The 22,821-nt window shown below is 44.4% G+C and overlaps 1 protein-coding gene across 1 annotated transcript in view; it reads right to left on the bottom strand.

Annotated features, from left to right (window-relative positions):
• ERGIC1 (endoplasmic reticulum-golgi intermediate compartment 1) overlaps positions 1-16,263 on the bottom strand; it is a 264,315-nt gene extending 248,052 nt beyond the window's left edge. The window contains exon 1 of the mRNA XM_078653011.1: positions 16,023-16,263. Within this exon, the coding sequence (XP_078509137.1) occupies positions 16,023-16,042 (20 nt within the window). The 5' untranslated portion in view covers positions 16,043-16,263. The remainder of the gene's footprint in view (positions 1-16,022) is intronic.
• Positions 16,264-22,821: the final 6,558 nt, after the last annotated feature.

The following is a 22,821-nucleotide window of genomic DNA, read 5'->3' as shown; positions in this document are numbered from 1 at the left end:
ATAGCGGAAGTAAGAGTTTTTTCTGATTTATAATGAGTTGTTACGCCTTGTCCCTTTGCATATCTTGACAAAGCCCTCTGGCGAAACGCGTCGTATGCTGTAGGTTCCCTCATTAAATCTATGCGGAACCACCCCCTGTGTGTGCTGCTTTCTTTACGAATTAAGGATTCGTGGATTGTTTGTAGCTGTTATATATATATATATATATATATATATATAGGGAAGGGGTAAAACTGGATATACTCTACAAATCACATAGGAATGGAAAAGAACAAAGCGGACTACTGCATGTTCAAGTGATTAGAGTTATCTCTATATACATAGGGAAGGGATACACATGGATATACTCTAAAAGTCACATTGAGACTAGACATTAGAGTTATCTCTATATACATAGGAAGGGATATGATCGGAAATACTCTAATGGTCACATAGGAGTGGTAGAAAATACAAAGATCTACTGCATACACTAGTGATTAGAGTTCTCTCTATATACATAGGGAGGGGATATGACTGAATAATCTCTAAATCACATAGGAATGGTATATGGTGCCAGGTCTAAAGCAAATACCATTAATTAGAGTTATTACAATAAGTCAAAGAGCAGAGTTCCATAAGTGTGGATGCTGTCACAGCACAAAGGGAGGGTGGGAGGGACGCAAGGGTATGGAGAGAAGGGGAAGCACAAAAGGGAGGAAACATTTGAGGATCATCCACGGGGAAAAGGGTTAAGGCCGAGGGCATGGTATAACCCGTGGATTGGATCAGTGGGCAAGTCGGAGGTGTGACAGTGAGCAAAATATCCCAATTTGTACTATTTATTTCCCATTTCACTAACCGGTTACAGCTTATTACGTTATTTAATTTAACCAATGGATACACATGTTTATTTAAGGTTAATATGAGTTATTGACATTAAAATACATTCACAAAGTGGGATATGTTTCCAATCACAGAATGTCCCAAATATCCTTAAAAGTGGAATTGCAAGCCATTTCTGTCCCAGCCATGGAGTTTGTCATCAGCAGTTCTCCCTTTTTCCACAAGAGCAGTTCCTGTTTGAATGGCAAAATATCCTTTTTTGCTAATATTTTCCACCTAATTATGGCTCTGCCATATTTGCCACATAATACATCATATGCTGCATAATCTGACAATTTTAACTAGTAAATTGTTTGTAGCTCAAACAGATCAAAAGTTCCTAAAACATGTGACCTGTGCTGCTGTGAAGTGGAGGGCCCTTTACAAAAGGTGGTATGGTCACCTTTCTCACTGCTACAGTTGTATGTTCCATTGGTACTAATGAGGAAAAATCTTTGCAGACTGTTAGCATGTGTAAAAATGTCAAAATAATAAAGTATCAGAAAATGTACAGCACCACTAATACCAGTGTAGGGTGTCAGCATTTTACATCACACATATTACACAGAGACAATCAATCATACATGTGTATATCACTGTATAGGAAATGTTACATACAACAAAGGACTACAAGGTGAAGGAGTCACATGACAATCATACTAGTAGGCAGCATAGTGTAATAGTGATTGGGCTGGAGAAGCACAAAATCAGAATTTAAAATGTAATACCACGGTTTGTGGTTCTCTTTAATAATCAGAATTGATTTCTACCCAAATTAACCCTTTTTCTGCAACTTTAGGATAATCACAGACTGGGGAAAAACAATGCTCTAAATTATAACTTGCAGTTTGCATGCAGCTCTCACATGACAGTTCATAGCTCACTGTTCTATGTTAGGATTTTAACTTATTAACTGCAATTAACAATAGGGTTTCTCTGACAAAAGCAGTAACCCACTGACCTATTTACATTATGTGCACTTTATGACCTGCATGGTCCATGTTCTTAGCAGCAGGCACATTAATCCTCTGCACTTCCTTTCCAGGAGTCAAAATGTCTACTAGACAAACACAAGCTCTCTCTACTAAGAACATTAATCACTGGAGTTATCATTAAATTTTTATTGTTGCCGAAAATTGCTGGAGGCCAGGAAGGAGACAGCAAGTGCTTTTAAAACCATATTATACTTGCAAACACAACGACCCCACCTGAAGTCAGCGCCAGCCGCGGTCCATGCAGGTAACAGCAGTGGGCCCGGGTTAGGGGTTTTTTTTTGAGGGATGATGCAGAGGGAAAATGAATTATTTAATTTCCCCTCTGCATCGTCCCTCGAAATCCTCCCTTACCCAACCCCCCTGTCCAACATATATTTGCTGCCCGGACCGCAGCTAGTCACCACCTGGTGCGGTCGCAGTACCCTAGAGCCACCCTCCTCAAGGGTCCTGTGACCTCAGTGACAGAGTCACTGTCACTCTATGGTGTGCTGATTCATAGGCCTGCAGGCAAGACTAGAGGTGAACTTCAGAATGAATTGTAGCGGACAGGCCTTCAAGGTTAACCCACACTTGCCACTGCTAGGGTCAACCTGCTGGTGCTAAGACACCAGGGCTTTTAAGATCTTGCGGGTCTTCCACGGTCTAGCATGGAAATGTGCTCCCTCAGGGGGAGTGGTCTGGTGGACTGTTCATTAAGCTGAACCTGGTTTCCCGGTTCCAAATTCAGCAGCTCTGACCATAGTGCCCCATCCCCCCCATCCCCCCCCTCCCCCCACTGAACACCGTACTGCCCCACTGAGAGACACTTGCACTGCACTGACCCGCTGTAAATACCTGGATGTGACTCAATTCAAATTATGCACTAGACTAGAGCAATATGCTGCCTAAAGAAAGAAGAAAAATTAGCATCCTAGAAAAATGCAAACACTCAGACTGCAAGATTAAGTAAAGCATGTGAAATGTAAGCAGGAACAACATGGCTACCTATTTCTTTTTACACTCATTTACAAATTAGTGAGTGCTTTTGCCTGAACAGTTAAGGCTATGACTACAATACCCATTGCTTATATCCTTGCAAAACGTAAGCAGTATGGTTTAAAAAGTCCACATTTGTGAATTCAGAGCTGCGGTATGCATTTTGTTTTCCAATTCACCCATCAAGCAGGTATTTCAGTACCTCTAGGAATAGTGCACTTTCCCACCCAGGGAAAACAAGGTTGCCCAACCAGAGATGAGAAAACAAAAGTAGTGCTTCACTGGCAAACACTGTAAAGTGGCGCTAATGTGTTTTGGTGTGAATAAATCAATAAATCTGGCCACCTTGTAGCCACTCGGTCTTGCTTTAGTAAGTTATTTTTCATATTTTGAATGTTTCATTTCCCTCCACCCCGAGGCTGCACTGAAAAATTGAAAAATGTCAAAAAAAAGACTACGTTTCTAGCAAAAGTAATTCTTTTTTGGATCCATTTCACAGGGGAGCAAATAAACGAAAAGAGTTAAGAGAAGGTAATACCTGTTTCTTGAAGTCTCGGTTTTCACTAAATGAGGAGCGAGACAGAAAGAGAGGGAAGAGGGAGAATTAAGAGGGTGTGGGGGGCAGCTGCCAGCGGCAGGAGAACTGGGCACTGTCCTTGTCCTCTCTGGGCACGAAGGAAAAGACAGTCCTTTTCCTTCTCTCCTTCCGCTCATCCCCAAAAGCTGAGCCTTAACTATCGGCCTTGGCGATTTCTTCCGTCCGGGAGGCATGTTTAAAATAAGAAAGTAGGGGAACGGACTCTGAAATTAAAGAAGTAGGGGCACGCCGTGCCCTGCCGATCCCGCCCACTGGCTAAACTGCATGCAAGAAGGCCATGGTACGAATGCAATAATAGGAAATGGTAAGACCATATCTATGAGAAGAGAGTATGCACTTAGGCAGTAAACAAGAGTGGAGTCAATGGTTAACTCCTGCATCAGGAGATGGGGATGTCGTGAGGATGCCAACACACCAAACCTTGCATCCTCTGCTCAGATGCACGAGCCACTGAAACACCTGCATGAAACACTGGCACAAAACCTCGAGCTGCTTTGCATAGCGCGGCAGACCAGTATAACAAAATAAGCAAGGGTACTGGACTCAAATTTATTTGAGCAAGCAAGTTACTGCATCAAAACAATGGCGGTGGCCTAAACCCAGACTAGAAGAAGTAGGGTTGTTTCCCTTAGAAAATGATTCACCCGACATGTGACAATTTAATGAAGCATTTTAAGTTCTCAAAAAGCATACTTGCTACTAGGGAAGAATAATCCAGTCAAATGGTGAAATTACTCTACGAGTGCTATTGCAGCAGAACGCCAGAGGTATCATCGTTGAAAAGGTTTGACCCCCTTGTGCGAGTGTTGATTGTACATGCTTCTCACTGACAATTAGATAAGGCAGTACATTTGCAATGAATGTGCAGATGCAAATTAAATCGAAGCATAAAACGGTGAAAATGAAAGGGAAAATGTACAGAGTGGTGGAGCAAGTTGCACTACCATAAACTAGTGAAACAATTGGGGCGTTCCCATTTAAAGCCTCCTTTTGAGTGCCCTATCATTGCACCTGGTAATTCTGCATCCCAAAGCTCCTGAAACAAAGTTGAAATGCACTCAAAGCTCCATAGAGGTCAAAGTTAAAGAGTAAATTAATTCATGAAGAAAGTAATGCTTGTCTACACAAACAATTAAGTCACTAAGAGCCAAAGTACAGAGAGACAAGAGGGAAACCTAACTGGCTAGGTCAAAGGGTTCGATTCGGCCAGAAAATACATAAAGATTAAAATGAAAGTAAGAAAACAATGATAGAGCAGCAGCGGATGAGCCTTCCATCTTTGGTTGCGTGTAACTTTGTTTTAGGACTGCTTTAGAGTTCAGCGAAGGGGATACTCCATCACAAACATGATGGAAATCCTGTGCACCGTAATACAAGTGCCATACAACATAATGTGTCTCTAAGAGGAAGGGAAGGAAATCCATCAGGTTTGTAACGCAGTGTCCAGTCTGCCAAACTCTAAACCAGGCCCTTAGCCTGCCCCCAAATTTTCAGCCCATTAAAATGTATTGTCTCATTTAGCATGCAAACTACAGAGTCGTAAAACTTCATGCAGTATGTTCAGAGGTAAGCTCTCATTCTGACTGATGGTCTAGGAGTCAGTCGTTGGCTGGTAGCCAACTCCATCTGTGCACAAATCTGGCAGGACTTTCTCTTGCAGAGAGAGTAACTCGCTTTAGAAGTAGAATAGTCCAGGTGCAACAAGGACATTTAGCCTGTGGTGCCAGATGTAGGCTTTACAGAGCCCAAGTCTGAGGTCAAGGTCACTGAGAAGCAATCATCCACCCTATCCCAAGAGTCACTGTTTGGGATAGACTCCGGGAACATTTCTGGCATCCACGTTCTGCGCTAAGTGGGAAAGTTTGAGTTTAACAAGAAGTCATGGTCTAGGACTGTTCTTGCACCACCAAGCTCCTTCTACTTGGAGAAGAGATACAGAGAAAAGACCAGCCAGCATGTGACGGATGTATATTTGACACTATAAACCAAATGGCGTAAAAACACATTCCAAATAACTGACTTGAGAGAAGATAATACAGAAAAGAAATACTTGCAGCAAAGTGGGTTCAGTTGATGACAGCTTGAGGATCCCCTCAGAGAAATACATTTTAGGAAAATAAATATAAAGTATTAAGGTGATTACAGATTGGGACGTAGTACCCAAAGAGCAACATAACTGCATAGTTATAAATTAAGGAATAGAAATAATAATGTAACTTGCTTTTCCAAATGCATTGCTCAAACTATTGTATTGTATTGTAATTGCATTTATATAGCGCTTACTATGAATAGAAGGGACTGAATCATCACAGACTCAAAGCCAGGACAAGATAGCACTTGGGTGGCTCAAGCCACCGTTTGACAATTTTATGTTTTGACACTGAATACAGCTGACAGTCTAATCATACATGGTCGATGCTGGAGATGGAGTGGAGCCGAGCCACATGAACTTGAACCATCACAGTGGTAAGCAGGTGACCCAAGGTAGGTCAGCACTGTAGGGCTTCTCCTCAAAGTGGCTGGGAAAAGGCATAGGTGAGACCTTACTTCCAAGTCTAGGTGGGCAAGTGCCTTAGAAATCGTTTCCATCCACAATTCTGATCTCTCAAAGATTGTATGGTGACCCAACCATTGGTGGACCCATGATCAGCACAGGAGTGTCCGCAGGAAGTGGCTGATACAACTGCACTCTTTTCCATATGTTAGTGTGGAATGGTTCACTATCCCCCCCATATGCCACAATTGAGAATGAAAGTGAACCCCCAATGCCACTAGATAATTTGTTGCTGCTTCTATTGCATAGAATTAAGTTGTGCACACCCTGCTTCAGGCATCCTATCCCAATCTTGGAAATACTTGTGAATGCCAATTGTGTTTTGCGCTCCATTAACTTCGTGAGATGGTGTGTACCAGACACCAACATGTATATAATGACATGTGAATATCTAGTTTGTCAAAGCATGCAGTTCTACATAATTCAGTCTTCCCCAGAGGCAGAAGGAGCAGACTGACTCAGCCCGCTAGATCACATTCTCAACATAAAAGCCAAGGATATATTTCTGCTTCCATGGGCTTTGTTGGTGTAGTGTTGCTCGAGATCCTATGCACAACAAGCCCACTGCTCTGCTCACTGTCACTGGATATGTATTGTCACTGCATAGGATTTAAAATCAGTTTGAGGTTTCCTAGTATAGGATGTATACAGGCTATTTTTCTTCTGGGCACAGTGAAACAGAATTTCAGTTGTGGCAAAAAACAAGTTTCCCCTTTCTAACAATATTGCAGGCAATACACTTTTCCATAAGCTTAGAAATTCCTCAGAACTGTTTCTTAAATTCTGAAGTTTTAAATCAAAATTGTGGGAAAAAAGTATTTATTTGTTACTTGGGAGCTGCAGGAGGAGATTTTCCTAAAATGACTGTACGTATTTAAAGTTCTAACCTTAGCAGACCTCTGGCTAACAAGGGGCTGTTGTGCAGTTTCTGGTTAGTAAAATAATTTTTAACCAGTTGGGAATGAAAAGTCTGAAAAGAGCAATACTAAAGATGAACAAGAACAGAGGGCAAAACATGGAAAAAGTATAGCTATAAAATGTCTTCCTAGAGGAAGTGCTTTGCCATATGTTTCTGATGGAGAGAATAGGTGCCTCTACTTTGTTTCTCTGTATTAAATGACAACTGTGCTAGTCTGATAAATCACACGTAAGGCAATAAGGTGCACAGAGACTACCCACGATCTATCAGTTATTACCAGAAAGGCTTTTTGAAAATAAAGAAAAAATGTGATATCCAAAACCGGGCACACTGGGCTTTTTTGTACCCTTTCTGGTAAAAGGACGTTGCTGACTAAGGCAGAAACTAAATAAGTTATTTTGTTTCTCTTCAGTCCTGAATCAGCAGCATGGTGTTAGCTCAGAACATGCAGCACACTGAGCTGTCTTAGGGAGATACATGCTTTTACCGAGCTGAGCCCCCCACCCTTTCTTGTATGTAAGGCAGGACCCAGCCCGGTGTGCGGATAAAAAACTGCAGGACCGATGCAGAAAGAACGACTAAGAGAAGATTCGCGTCTCAACGCGCCTCCACTGTCAACGCCTGCATTAGTGTTCAATGGACCATATTAACCAAAAGCATCCAAGCTTTGAGTGTGCTTTCACACAGCCACGTCATCAACACTTGTCGAGTGGATGGATGGATGGACACAGGCCAAAGGCACGCCGGCCTCATGGGAACGCACACAGTGCACTCCAACCACTCGAGCACGGATATCCTTCTGCACACCCTCCGAATGGGTCATACCGGATATAGAAGCATAGTTTATCAGCAAAAGCTGAAGAGAGCATGTAAACACTCCAAGACAAAGAGCAAAAAGAAATACAGCAACTCCTAAGTCGAAAAGGGGCATGGTGCAATTTTTATTCAAGCAAATATCTGAAACATGAAGCATATGTATACGTATTTGTGCGAGAAGCTAATTTGGCAAACCCCACAAAAATATATTTTTTGCATCACATTTCAAACCCAGCAGTGCTAGTTGCAGGCACATATTTGTGGTCTACTAGCTTTGCCAATGCTGTGCACCATCGGCAAAAAGCATAGGGGGGCGAAATTTGACATGAGGTTATGATACTAGTCCGTATTGGTTGAAAAAGCAAGCAAGCAAATGAGAAAACAATACAGCCAACCAATGGTAAGCAATGGACGAACTAAGCCCAATGAATGTTAAGTATAGTCCATAAAAGGCTTTTGCCTACAAGACACCTATAGGCTGCTTGGGAGGCAAAATCTCAATCTCATGAGATATGAAAATACGAGCGAGAATTTTCATTTAAGGCCCCATGTCTGGCTTACTTTACCAGAACCATTCAAGATCCTAGGAATAATACAATACTTCCTCTGCTAAAGCTCTTCACTTCACCAAATACGTCGGGGGTAATGAAAATAGCATTATAATGGCTTCAGATTATATATGTGTATGCAGCCCAGTGGGCATATTATAAACTCCAATTGGCAAGGAGCTACTGCAAAAAACAAAATAGAGTAGTTACGAGTTATCCAACAGAAAACAAATGTGAAAACACTGCAGAAAAAGTAAGCTAAATAAAAGACAAAAAAAATTAATTCGACCGGACACGAAGGATGAGTAAAGCCTATAGATCTGGCATGTGTGTTCAGTAATAAATAAGCCACAGCAATTTGCTTTGTCAAAGCTGGCAGGCATGCTTAATTTGTAATTACACCAAAACTAATGCTCCGTAACTAGGCAACACAAAGATTACGCCACCGGTTTCACTGGACTTCCTGTTCAATTTCCAAGAAACGAATTTCACAGGCTCATCTCGTGCTATCCACGATAAACTGAGTAGCTGCCACAGGGGTCGTTATTTTCCTGCATTATCCCAAATATGCAGAATAATAAATACATAACATAAAACTCCATTATGGGGCTAGAAATTAGGTTGCCAACATTTTCTACATATGAACCCGAATGGAAATACTGCCAAGGCCACCTGTGAAGTACTCCAGCTCGCCACCAGGAAGAGGTCACTGACACCCCTGCAGGCTTTACCGGATGCAGTAGTTCGGTATTGTTTCCAGGTGGGTCCAGAGAGGCTGAAGTACCCAATCGACTTTAACACCAAGGATGCACTGAAGCTTTGTTTTGCTGCGTGGCCCTCTGCTCTTGCCGTAGCTCACTTTTTTCAGCCTTGCATAAACAGACGCTTTATTTGCACAGGACGCACATTACATGAATAAATGGAACACAATGCTCTAAAGAAAATGTTCTTAATCTTCAGAGACGTGAATTAGGTCAGTACATTCTGAAGTCTTGCAGACCCTCCTTCTGCGCCACACCCAATTGCATTCCCAGAGAAAAAGCACAAGGGCGCAGTAGGTAAAGTATTATGTTTCTAGGGAAACGGCCACTACAACGAGGCCGTTTCAACGAAAAATGTAACCACGCATGCATTACAACGCATGCGTGGTTACAACGACAGCCTTTACCACGCATACTTTTACTACGAGGTACGTAGTAAAGGCATGTGTGGTAAAAGGGTACATATAAAAAAAAGGGGGGTTGAGGGGGGCTTCCCCCCCCCCCAAAAAACACTCACCTTTAGGCGTGATGTGCAGGCAATCGGCATCGCAGAGGAAGGAAACGGCCGTTTTTTTTTTTTTTACTTATGACGTCACCACGATAAAATACGTGGAAAAAGATAGTCGTGTAAATAGTATTCCGTTGTAACGCATGCGTGGTAAAGGCATGCGTTACAACGGAGTTCTTTGAAAAAACATACAACCCTGTTTCTATAGTGTACCTTCAATGCCGTAAGCCCCTTTTAGAAGGTCTTAAAAACGGATTCATAGAAATCACAAAAAGCTGCACTGCGAACCCCAAAAAGGCAAGCGCTACTAAATCTTGCACTAATTTATTAGGGGCATATTCCTCTTAAAAGGTTATCTAAGTTCTATTTGGGTCTAGGAAGGGGCTGAACGGCCAACACTGGATGCACACATCCTGCAGTTCCGAGAGCGCTGGTGGGCGCAAACCATGGCTATACAACCATCCACTCACAGTCCGCCCTAATAGAAGGACTTGCTCTGTAGAGCGGTAAAGCGTTCAAGGGACACCTCTAATCCTCTGGAGTATTTGAGGAACATAACATCCTTTTTCAATGATGTCCAACAAGCTCACACCAGAAACTAGTGACCTCTTTCTTCAGAAGAATAATCAAGAATCCACTCCCTGTTTATAATCGATTAATGGTAAAGCCACTATTGGGCAGTCGGCTAATTCAGGAGCTTTATGGTATACTCTGGGGCCTATAAGACATCACCACATCGGAGCTACCACTTGTGTGCTGCAAAAAGTATGGTGGGCTCTATTAAGTATTAAAGCTAAACCAACTTGATTCAAAGGCTTTATTGATGACTCAAACCCCAACATAAGCATCACAGAGGTCTTTCTCCTACACCGTGCGGCTCCCAAGACCCTGCATAGCTTGTGTGACCTTATAAAATTCTTCAATTTAACAATATCGTCGCCGCCATCTTTTTAGCAAGATGACACTACATCTTTGGCACACCAAGAGGTAAGCTCGGGCTTGCTAATTATGGCTGAGACTTCTTGCAAACTAGAATCACCATGGACCCACACTTTATCCTGAAGGTTGGGGTTATTGAAGTGCATAATAACTTGATCATGCACCAGATTTCCACAATCCTTTTGTTAGGTCAGCCTGTTGCCTATCTTGGCAGATGCCCCAAAAATGCGTTGTCACCCCATCTAGGTCCTACAGATATATTCTTGCTTGAAACTCAAGGTGTGGGCTAGAGCATGGCATTGGAATTTAGCATCCCAAAAATTCTGGGCTCCCAGATACAGTGTTCCATGTACGAAGACCTTAGTTTTGAAATTAATTTAATCTTTTATTGGTAATCAATGCATGCTCTATAGGGAGACGTGCAGCCAAACTTTGCACAATTTGTAATTGTTGCAAAAGGGATTTTGATGACTGCAATGCATTGCCAAAGAGCAGACTGGACTGTAATAGTGTGGATTGAGATTCTCTTCTGGAAAAGGCAGCATATTTATTTTAGATTTAAAAAAAAAAACATTTTAGCTGCCCGAATCAAGTTTTAGTTGTGTTTGTTGCTTGGTTGTGAAGTGCTAAGATCTGAGTCAATTCAATGGAGTTCCCTATGTTACTCAGGAAATTTGCTGGGCTAGGGCATGTTTCCATTTCAGAGGTCCAGTAAGGCACATTAAACTTTTGAGGACTTTCGGGAACAAGCAGCATTTCAGTCTTTGATGGGTTGAACTTAAAAGAAGTTAAGCGATATCCAGTTTCTCGTATACCGTACCATAGGATATTTGCAATTTCCTGGTTCGACGAGGGGTACTGACCTAAAAAACTTTCTTCAGTTCAAACCCAAACTGTATCATCAACACACATGCAAAACGTCGAACCCAACACATGGAGAGCTAGTGCCAGTAGAAGGAAATAAATATTAAATAGTTGAGACAATATCAAGACATGTTGTACTCAAAAACATAGGAATTGTACACTTAGAAAAGAAGGATGCACTAGTCAGTTTGTGTTGCTTCATTAAAAAATAAAATGTTCAATTTCATGGCTGTGCCATAGATCCCAGTTCCATTATTCTGAAAATTAGTATGGGGTGGTCAGTGGTGTCAAAGGCAGCTAATAAATCGAGGAGGCAAAGGGCACCGATCTCTCCCTTACCCGTTTCTCTACTGAGACAATCAAAGACAGACACCACCTTTATCTCCATGCTACACCCAGTTCTGAACCCTGGGTGATGTAAATCCCACAGGTTAAGTGCTTCAACAAATGTAATCAATTGCGAGTAGACCCATTTTTCAATAAATGTTCCAAAACTTTCAATAACTTTTCCAAAAAACAAAACATAGGGTTGAGATGGAACTATAGTTACTCAACAGCTTAGGTTTTAGATTAGGTTTTTTCAATAAGGGTTTCACAACAGCATGCTTCCAAGTAAATTGAACTTTTCCATTCATCAAAATACAGTTTAATATAGGGAGTATAATTTCAGGATCTACAGAGATCGTTGCCTTGAGTATTTTTGCAGGTGCAGGGTCATTGGGTGATTCAGAAGTTCAGCAGGTGGAAAGTCTCTGCGACAGCTGTTGGAGAAACAGATTCAAACTATTGATGGGGGTGGGGTCAGCAGGATTTCTGCAATCAGGGAGATGTTATGGGAGAGCATAACAGTTCCTTACAAATCTTAGATATTTTTGTCTCAAAGCATGAGGCTACCTAGTTGCAACTGAACATCATACTGTGGAAAGGATCCCAAGTGTGATACAGGTTGCCTAGGTTTAGCTATAACTCTAAAGAGTACTGTAGCCAAATTTGGCGACTTCCTAGCTAAAACTAGAAATATATATTCTTTTCCCACTTCAATCTTTTCTTCATAACATTTGGCATATTCTGTATACTTTGCTTTGGTGGTCTCGTCGTAGTTTATTCACCTTTGTTATTCATATTGGCCTAGAATCAGCTTCATCTTAGCCAGGTCTGGAGTAAACCATCAATTATTTTGTGAGGAGTGTTTTAAAGTTTTTGTTAACTCCGGGAGTTTTTGTTAAATCCACTGCGCCATGGGAGCCACTCACAGCGGAGTTATGGTATGGCACCCCTGCCAAAGCACTCCCTCTCCCCTTTTTGGGAAAGGATCCAGTATGTAGGCCTTGGAGTCTCAGAGACCCCTCTGAGTGAGTCCACTGCGTAAAGGGAGCCTCCCGCAACAGAGCTAGAGAAGTGATACCACTTCCCCTGGGATCACAGCTTACTGGACTTTGGACGTTGCTTTGACTCGTCTACCGGTTTGTGTCCCCGTTGCCCTTCCCCCTCCTCCTTCCATGCTGTGTCCTTCAGCCTCCCCTTCTCTTTCCCGCCTTCATTATCTGTCTACTTCCCCAGCACCTACCCCCTCCCCTGAATCTTTCCCCTTCCCTGCTTTTCCCCTTACGTATTTGTGCTTTTTGTTCATCTCGACCTTACAAATAACTATGTTGCCATGCTCTATTAACTGTGTAACCTTTGTAACGATGTAACCTGAAACTATGATCTGATGTTCATGTAAAGTGCTATGATACCTCCAGGTCTAGCCAGCGCTATATAAAACCTGTAAAATAATAAATAAATAAATAAAAAGATATTTAAGAATCGTCTGTTGCAAAGATTACATCTGGGTCATTCTATTCTTTTACCAGATGATTTAAGTTGTTACAATCTTTCAGCAAGAAAACTAAAAAGTCAAGGTGCCATTTCCTTCTGTTTGTTTAATTTCACGATACTTATTTGTTGTTTTGTTCCCCACCTAATAGGAAGTGTAAAAGGAATAGCACAATGAGGGCTCCAGACTACTTCTAGTAGATCTTGTACCTTTTTTTAAAGGCGTCACAGGAAAAGACTGGGTTTAAAAGTGACTGGTTGTGTGTGCTGGCTTGTCCAAGAAGTCTAGGCCAAAATGTCTGAACTGGGGTGGCGGAGTGAGCTAAAGAACGGTGATGGATTAAACCCAGATCAGTTGACTGGGGGTGAGTGTTTGTATTGTCAACGCTCCGTCCATCATCACCTTTGGTTTTTCTTCAAAAGCAGACTATAGCCTCCTTGATTTGTACCTGGCTACATTGGATTCAGAGTTTGTGCGCCTGCAAGTATGGCCATGTCCTGGGGAAGTATGGCTGCCTGTAACCAGTGCATATTTGCAGATTGCCACTCTAGTCAATGCTGGGCAGCTTCTAAGGGGTATCCACCATTGCTGCATGCCTGATCTTTGATGCTCCTGGACAGACTACTTACATCATTTATAACAGCTGACTGTATCCAGTGCATGCCTGCAGGTCCTATGGAGTATTTACTCTGGTTACCCATTACAGTACACTCTGAGTCACTCGTCTGTCCCCTCCAAGGGGCTTTAAAAGGCATTGCTATTGTGTTGTTTCACCAGCACATTTCTGTGGATTTTTACGCCTCACTCTGGGATGGACTCAAATAATGTATGCCAGTTGCCGCCCATGGTTGCAGGGGCGGGAGGTCTTCAGTCCTTGGAGTACAGCTGAAGAAATGGTGGGCAACTGCCTCCGCTGGGTGCAAATGAAGGTGAAGACCGTAGCCACTGGATACAGGGCAGATTAAAGGAGGTGGGAATTTGAAGAGTCATCGAAGGAAGCAGCCCCTGAGTGCAATGGGGGGAATGACAGCAGCAGCCCCTGGGTACCGGTTGTGATTCTTTTGGAAAGCTCCTCAGAGCAGGTTGTAGGGTGGGGATTGAAGGCAGCAACCCTAGGTGCAAAAAAACGGGGCAGGAGAATTGAATGCGGTGACCCTGGGTGCAAAAAATAGGGAGTAATTTAAAGCAGCAACCCTGGGATGGGCGTCGAAGGCGGTAGTCTCTTGTTGCAGGGGAGTGGGTGAACCGGAGGCTGCAGCTCATGGGTGCAGGACGGGTACTGAAGGAAGCAACTATTAAAAGGGGGGGGGGTTGAAGGCAGCAGCCCCAGGGTGCAGGTGGAACAGGAAAGCAGCAGCCCCTGAGGGTAGGTGGGAGGAAGAAGTAAGACAGCAGCCACCTTTGTGCAAGGGGGAGGAAGAAGTAAGACAGCAGCCACCTTTGTGCAAGGGGGGGGGGGAAGAAGTAAGACAGCAGCCACCTTTGTGCAAGGGGGGAGGAAGAAGTAAGACAGCAGCCACCTTTGTGCAAGGGGGGAGGAAGAAGTAAGACAGCAGCCACCTTTGTGCAAGGGGGGAGGAAGAAGTAAGACAGCAGCCACCTTTGTGCAAGGGGGGAGGAAGAAGTAAGACAGCAGCCACCTTTGTGCAAGGGGGGAGGAAGAAGTAAGACAGCAGCCACCTTTGTGCAAGGGGGGAGGAAGAAGTAAGACAGCAGCCACCTTTGTGCAAGGGGGGAGGAAGAAGTAAGACAGCAGCCACCTTTGTGCAAGGGGGGAGGAAGAAGTAAGACAGCAGCCACCTTTGTGCAAGGGGGAGGAAGTAGTAAGACAGCAGCCACCTTTGTGCAAGGAGAAGGAAGTAGTAAGACAGCAGCCACCTTTGTGCAAGTGGGAGGAAGTAGTAAGACAGCAGCCACCTTTGTGCAAGGGGGAGGAAGTAGTAAGACAGCAGCCACCTTTGTGCAAGGGGAAGGAAGTAGGAAGGCATCAGCCACCTTGGTGCAAGGAGAAGGAAGTAGTAAGACAGCAGTCACCTTTGTGCAAGGAGAAGGAAGTAGTAAGACAGCAGTCACCTTTGTGCAAGAGGGGAGGAAGTAGGAAGGCAGCAGCCACCTTGGTGCAAGGAGAAGGAAGTAGTAAGACAGTAGTCACCTTTGTGCAAGGGGAAGGAAGTAGTAAGACAGCAGTCACCTTTGTGCAAGGGGAAGGAAGTAGTAAGCCAGCAGTCACCTTTGTGCAAGGGGGGACGAAGTAGGAAGTACCCCCTAGGTGCAAGAGGGTAAAGGTGGAAAGCAGCAGCTCCTTGAGATACAAGGGGGTATTCAAGTCAGCTGTGACAGAACGCAAAGAGGGCGGGGAAACAAGGTCGCAGTAGGTGGGCGCAAGGGAGTAAAGTATAATGGGGGCGTGTGAAGGCAGCAGCCTCCTGGGTGCATGATTGGAGTTTGGAAGGCAGGACCGCTGGGTGCAGGAGAGAGGTTGGAAGACTGCAGCCCTAAGGAAGCATGAGGGGCGTCCAACCTAGACCGCACCCACCTCCCCCGGGGCACAAACAGGGAGAGAAAGCAGTAGAACCCTGGGAGCAGAGAGAGTGCTGCAACCCCTGTGTGTATAGTATAGTGGGCAGGTTCACGAGACAGGGGTAAGAACAGGTAGGACCCTAGAGGGTGGGCTGTTTGGTGGAGGAGAGAAGATTTGTCAGGACCAATAAGTCTCATTTATTCTCATTTTCCCTTCGTGGTGCCTTTCTTATGGCCTCGTGATGATGACAGTAAAGAAGCATCTTACAATGCAGTAACTGCCTGGAGGGGGCGGCGTGCCCTGTCTGTGGTGGGCACCGGGGTCGTACCCCGCACACACCTCCTTACCTGCGGAAGTCGAAGGCCATGGCGCCCCCTCTCTCTTGCCGGGTCTACTCCGCCTCTACCCGGATTCCCCTCTTCAAGCCTGCCGGCTCCACAGTAACGCCGGATGTGACATCACGTAGAGACGCTCGGCTCCCAGCCATTGGCCGGCAGTGATGCGGCCCGGGTGATAACTTCCGGCACTGATTTAAAGAGACTGCGGGAGGTCCACGTGGGAGCAGCCCATAAGGTACTGACAGAAGTGGGCGTGTCTATGATCGGGCGAGTGCAGGACAGTTCGAAAACATGTGTTTAACTCTGTTCAATTACACTCGGAGTCGACATTTAAACAACTTGTACCCCGGAGTGCATTGGTCGAAAAATAAACGAACACTTTATTTTAGATCTCGGATTACCGCGTTTTCGCACACGAGTAATTAATTGAGCCCTGCTTTTATATTTCCATTGCCTTCTGGTGCTTGAATGCGCTACGTTATAAAATACAGGGCTACGAGTGAAGGGACATGCAGAAAAACCTAGGACTGAACGAGCCAAAATCTGCATCGTTGGTTTCTAACAACATATGTTCTTGTGTTCGTCGTGGGGTATCATCATTTTGCCTTTTTCTTAAACAACCCACATCTATTTGTCTACATGTAACGAAAGAGATGGGGTCTTTTATCTTTTGCAATACACAGACGACCGCCACTCTTCGCAAACCTATTTTTAATAATTGGTTTTATAATAAAGAGAAAACCGTGGTTGCAAGTCAAGTCCGCTGACATTTTGTAATTAGTTATAAGCAGCTTGTCTCTTTTGAAAGCGGCTGTAGTTCAGAATACAAAAAGCAAATAAGTTACCGTGAACAGCAGCTGTCCAAGAGAACAGTATGGGTTCCCTAAATATCTCTTTATTCAATGATAACTGCATTTTTGGTAAAATCGTCCGCAGGAAAGAGGCAACAAGATGTGTATTCTTATACTATATAAATATTTGTTCAATTCTTCTAATTTGTCTTTCTTTTACACTGAGTGCTGCCCATTGCAGCAGGCATTATTTGCTGTAACTGACAACAATGGCCTTTTCTTATTACAGATGAGTAGTGATGTTACATATTTTATAGAATATCATAAGAAAATTAGAGGGCAGTTTTTATTAAGTTATTTCAGACTTCCAAATATAATAAACGATTGAATCTTCAACTCAAACTGTGTTTGAAATAGTGGGCTCTGGAATCCTGGACTCTCCAGTGTTTAAAAGGTAAGCCAAAGTCCATTGTCCTGTGTATCACATTTATGTGTGAAATATTTACTAAGTGTCAAAGTTCAAGCTAATTTTATTGTTTTAGTTCATTAAAACAATAACCATTTTACAAAAGAATACTTATTCCTTACATTTCAATACAATTTATTGTAAAGAACTTTCATCGAATCATACAACTTGTACTTGTTAGGCAATTTTTTTTTTTAACAGAAGTACAAGAGAGACAGGGTTTAAACTAATTGCCAAGTCGGAAATGGTTAAAACAAAGAAGGCAAAGAGTCCAATTTATCACATCTGTGCAAAGTAAGTAAATTGTTGTATATTTATACTTACTTCAATATGACTACTTGGTGTCTGTAGTCCTTTCTTAGTGTTCTTATCTTACCAGTCTCCCTTACTACCTAAGTGTGTTCTATCTGTGTTGTGGGATTCCAGCCTTGGCAGTTGATGTCATGATCTTCATCATCATTCTCATCTTGATCTTGATTCTCTGATTCTCTTCCTTTGTGTTCTGGAAGTTCACGAGGTCACTGACCGCCTACGTGTTATATGTTTTCTTCTTCATGTTTCTCCATGCTTTAACTCTTACTATGTGTATGAGTCTTTCATTCGTGTTTTGTCTGTAAGGGGAGAAGATGTGTTGTATATTTATACTTACTTCAATATGACTACTTGGTGTCTGTAGTCCTTTCTTAGTGTTCTTATCTTACCAGTCTCCCATACCACCTAAGTGTGTTCTATCTGTGTTGTGAGATTCCAGCCTTGGCAGTTGATGGTCTGGTCAGCTGTGAGGTTTACTGCTCTGCTGTCTTATCTTGTGTAACTTAATAAACCTATCTTAATATCCTGAAGACGTGTCCTGCTGCCTACCTAATCTATTTACAACATAAACATTATAAATATGGAAGCTACCAGGCACTTACTTCAGATCATTCAACTTATTCTTATTGTGCCAATATTTTAGAATTTATCAGGTATACAAGAATGAAATGAAATGAAAGGAAAAGCGTTTTTATTGAGCGCAGCAGCTGCCCTGAGGCGTCCAGGCGCTATAACTGGAACAGAGTCTTCCAAGTAGAAGAGCCGGGGAAGGTGAGAGTTAGTGGAACAAAAAAGTTTTGAGCTGCTTACGAAAGCTCAACAGATTGGAATTGCTTCTAAGGAGGTAGGGAAGGGCATTCCAGAGATTGGACGCATTGTAAACAAAAGAGCGGCCTCCTGCTCTAGCTCTCCGAATCCTAGGGACTTTAGCCAAAAAGGCATTAGATGAGCGGAGCGATTGCCGTCTTGATTGGTGCCTTGAACAAAGTTGTTGCTTCAATTTATCACATATATGTGCAAAAATAAACAAGCATTATCTTTTTTGAAACTTACCAATCAGTCTATCTGATTAATCTATTATATATTTCCTATCATGAGGCGAGATCTTATTTTATACGTCATATCGCTATACATGCTAAAAATACAGTTTGGATTGCATTCAGGATATGCTCATAATCTAATTGATTGAAGATAATCAAGGAAGAGTTTTGTACTTCCTATGGGTACATTATGAATATGAGTAAGATCAAAAGTCCTGGTGACTAAGGCTTGAATCCACCTTCACTTTGTCATAGTTGAGAAGTGAACTACTATGGTGGAATTACCTGACACCAAGTTCTTGAGACAGGCTATTTTCAGGAACTTAAAAAATTTGCAAATTATTTGTGGGTCGTCAGGTTTGAAGCAAGTGATTATGGCTTCCCTACGTGTTCAAATGTTTTGTCACTGAAACTGATCTTTAAATGTTGTAGCTGGAGCATGTGCAGGCATGGACAGATGCAAATCAAATGAATATAGTCCTCTTTGTCATTGCAGTGCTTGCAGAGTGTTGGACCAGTGCATTTTCATGCTCATCTAATAGCTAAGGCAGGTATGTTATCCATGCTTAAAGATAAAATTATATGCTTTATGAGTGTCGAGAATAGAATTGACATATATAAAGCGGAGGAAAGAGTATTGACTCATTGTCAGTGAAACTGCTCTCCCACCCTCACAGCTCCACCATTAAGTGAGGCCCTGACAAGCCCTTGCACTCCATAGTGATAGGTGTTCGAGGCCCTCCTCCACCCATAGGTTATTCCTGCACCTCATCCCTGGTGGCCCAGTGGACCTCTGACTCATTCTCTTGCTCCTCTTTCTGCCCCCTTCACTCTCTCCTTTCTGCTCCGTTTGCACCCTCTGCTTTCTGCTCAATTTTTCACCCTTTCCTCTCTGCTCTCCTTTCACCCTCTGCTTTCTGCTCCGTTTTCACCCTCTGCTTTCTGCACCATTTTCACCCTTTCCTTTCTGCTCTGTTTTTACCCTTTACTTTCTGCTCCGTTTTCACCCTTTGCTTTCTGCTCCACTTTCACCCTTTTAGCTTTTCACCCCTTCACTCTTTACAGCAGTTCTCTTCTGCTTTCTGCTCGATTTTCACCCTTTTAGCTTTTCACCCCTTCATTCTTTACAGCAGTTCTCTTCTGATTTTTGCTCCATTTTCACCCTTTCAGCTTTTTACCCCTTCACTCTTTATAGAAGTTCTCTTCTGATCCGCTTTCACCCTTTTAGCTTTTCACCCCTTCACTCTTTATAGCAGTTCTCTTCTGCTTTCTGTTCCATTTCACCCCTTATTCTTATCATCCCCTTACTCTTATCATCCCCTTACTCTTTATATCTTTTCCTTTACTTTTTTCACCCTCGTTGCTCTTTCATTTTTGTCCTTCTTTTGCTTGCTTCCTCCATTTTTCCCACCGCTGCTGCCCCCGCAGCCCCTCCCCCATGCAACCAGCCCGAGCCAGTTCTCCTCCCCGCTTCTGCCTCCCAGCTGTCCAGCCCTCCGCGACCCTACTTAATGGTGGCCGCGTGCAGCGGGCGTGCCACTTGGCGTGCCAAAGCCAAGGCCATCTGTGACCAGCTCCAGGAACCCTTGACCTTCGCACCGCCAAAGCTACAACCCAGTGGCACTCCCCACATTTAACCCAGGCCGTAACATTAACTGCAAGCTAGCAACACCAGCCGACACCCATGGACCCTTCAGCGGTCACCGCTGCCAGCACACCTGCAGCACCACCAGGAACATGGAGCCAACACAACCCACCCGCAAGAACACACCCGAACCGAAGACTCTGCAATGCATCCTCCTCAGCGTCAGATCACTCCACAAACACACCACAGAAATCTGGGACCTCCTCGACAGCACCACCCCAGACATATCGTTCTTCACCGAAACCAGGACCAGCACCACCTCGGGACCGGACATCACCATCGCCATTCCCCAAGGATACAAGATCTCCAGGAGGGACTGCCCCCACCCGCCTGGGAGGAGGAATCGCCGTCGTCCATAAATCCTCCCTCTGCCTGAGCACACTCCCCGATGAGCCCACAGACGTGATGGAACACCTTCACTTCAAGATACTGGCCAGCCCTACCACTACCCTCCAGGGAACCCTAATCTACTGACCCTCTGGACCCGCGGACCATTCGCCAACTCCATCACGGACATCATCTCCCCGCATGCCATTGCATCCACCAAGTACACCGTGCTGGGAGGCCTCAACTTCCACCTCAGCAACCAACTGGACCCACACCACATCCCTCCTGGACAACCTCCACAACATTGGATCCACCAGATCGTGACCGAACGTACGCACTCAGCAGGACACACCCTTGACCCCCTATTCACAACAGGAAACTCCATCATTGTCAGCCACACCACCAAACTCCCATGGACAGACCACCGATGCGTCGACTTCACCTTCAGAACATCCACCATCCAGAGACACCAGCACCTGCTCCCATGAAAAAACTGGACCAAAATCACTGACGACCAGCTCACCTCCTCACTCAGCATCTCCACCCCAACCATCTCGTAAGACGACGACCTAAACACCACAGCCCGAACCCTGCACCGATGGATCACCGACAGTGCCAATACCATAGCCCCCTCAAGTAAAACAACAACATTCACACCAAGAAAGCCAGATGGTTCACCACCGAATTTCGAGAATCGAGACGCAAGTGCTCCGCCTCGAAAAGGCCTGGAAGAACTCCAAATCTACAGAGACGCACAAGGACTTCAGAGCCGCCATCAAAGCCCACCACCAACTCATCTGACAAATTAGAAAAAAGCAATTGAAGACAGGCTCTCCACACATGCACACAACAGCCAAGAACTATTCAGCATCATCAAGGAGTACGTCCAACCCACCAGCGAGTCTACGGACATCCCTCCCTCACAAGACCTCTTCAACCAACTCAGCACCTTCTTAAACTTCAAAATCAAGAAAATCTACGTCAACTTCGATGAAGACATCCAACATACTGAACCCTCACCAACCACCGACACCCTGAAGCCAAGTATTGACAACTGGACAGCCCTCACCACCAAAGACACACTGAAGACAATGAAGTAAATCCACTCCGGGTCCCCCACGGACCCCTGCCCCCACCACATCTTCAACAGAGCCGCCAACACCATCGCACCCATGATCCGCCACACCATCAACTGCTCCCTGTCGAAAGTCTCATTACCCGACGACTGGAAAAATGCAGAGATCAACCCCTTCCTGAAGAAGCCCTCAGCGGACCCCACTGACCTCAAGAACTACAGACCCATCTCCCTACTCCCATTCCCAGCGAAAGTCATTGAAAAAGCCATCAACAGCCAACTCGCCACCTTCATCTAAGAGTACAACATCCTCGACTCCTCCCAATCCGGCTTCAGAAAAAACTACAGAAACAGCCCTCCTCGCCGCAACAGATGACATCCGCTCCCTACTGGACAGAGGAGAAACAGTAGCCCTCATCCTCCTCGACCTCTCAGCGTTGTTAGACACCGTCTCTTACCGCACCCTAATATGCAGACTCCACAACGCAGGGATCCGGGACAAGGCCCTCGACTGGATCCACTCCTTCCTCTCTGGCAGAACGCAGTGGGTCAGACTCCCCTCTTTCCTCTCGGCCCCTACACCAACCACCTGTGGAGTCCCCCAGGGGTCCTCCCTCATCGTCAGAACCTACGGACTTAACATTGTGCCATACGCAGACGACACCCAACTAATTTTCTCCTTATCCAACAAACTCAACACCGCCAGGCAGGGTCGAATTGGGATCACAATTTGGCCCGGGCACTGACGGAAAAAGTGGCCCACATTTAAGGGGCGTGGCTCACATTTAAGGGGCGTGGCCCACATTCAAGTGGCATGCCCTTTCGTAATACCAGTCGGGAGCCCCTGCTCCCGACTGGTATTACGGTGCTTCTGTCATTGCATCCAGATATGTAAAACAAGTAACATTACACCTACAAGCAGCCAGGACTATTGGCTTTGTCAATGGTTGTTAGTTGCATAAGAAAAATCAAACACCATTTGCACAGACAAGGAATGAAAGTAGGAGGATACTGTTCTTGTGCAGGACACAGGGCCAAGGTGACAATGGCCTACAGGCTGAGCAACTAATAAAAACAGCAAGGCCCCTTTCTGTCACAAAAGTATTCAAGCCCTCCAGCGCAGGAGCACCTGAATAGCAGCGAAGCCCCTGC

Source organism: Lissotriton helveticus, chromosome 7, assembly GCF_964261635.1.
Source record: "Lissotriton helveticus chromosome 7, aLisHel1.1, whole genome shotgun sequence".
Classification (NCBI taxonomy): domain Eukaryota; kingdom Metazoa; phylum Chordata; class Amphibia; order Caudata; family Salamandridae; genus Lissotriton; species Lissotriton helveticus.
This window is presented reverse-complemented; position numbering and strand designations above follow the sequence as displayed.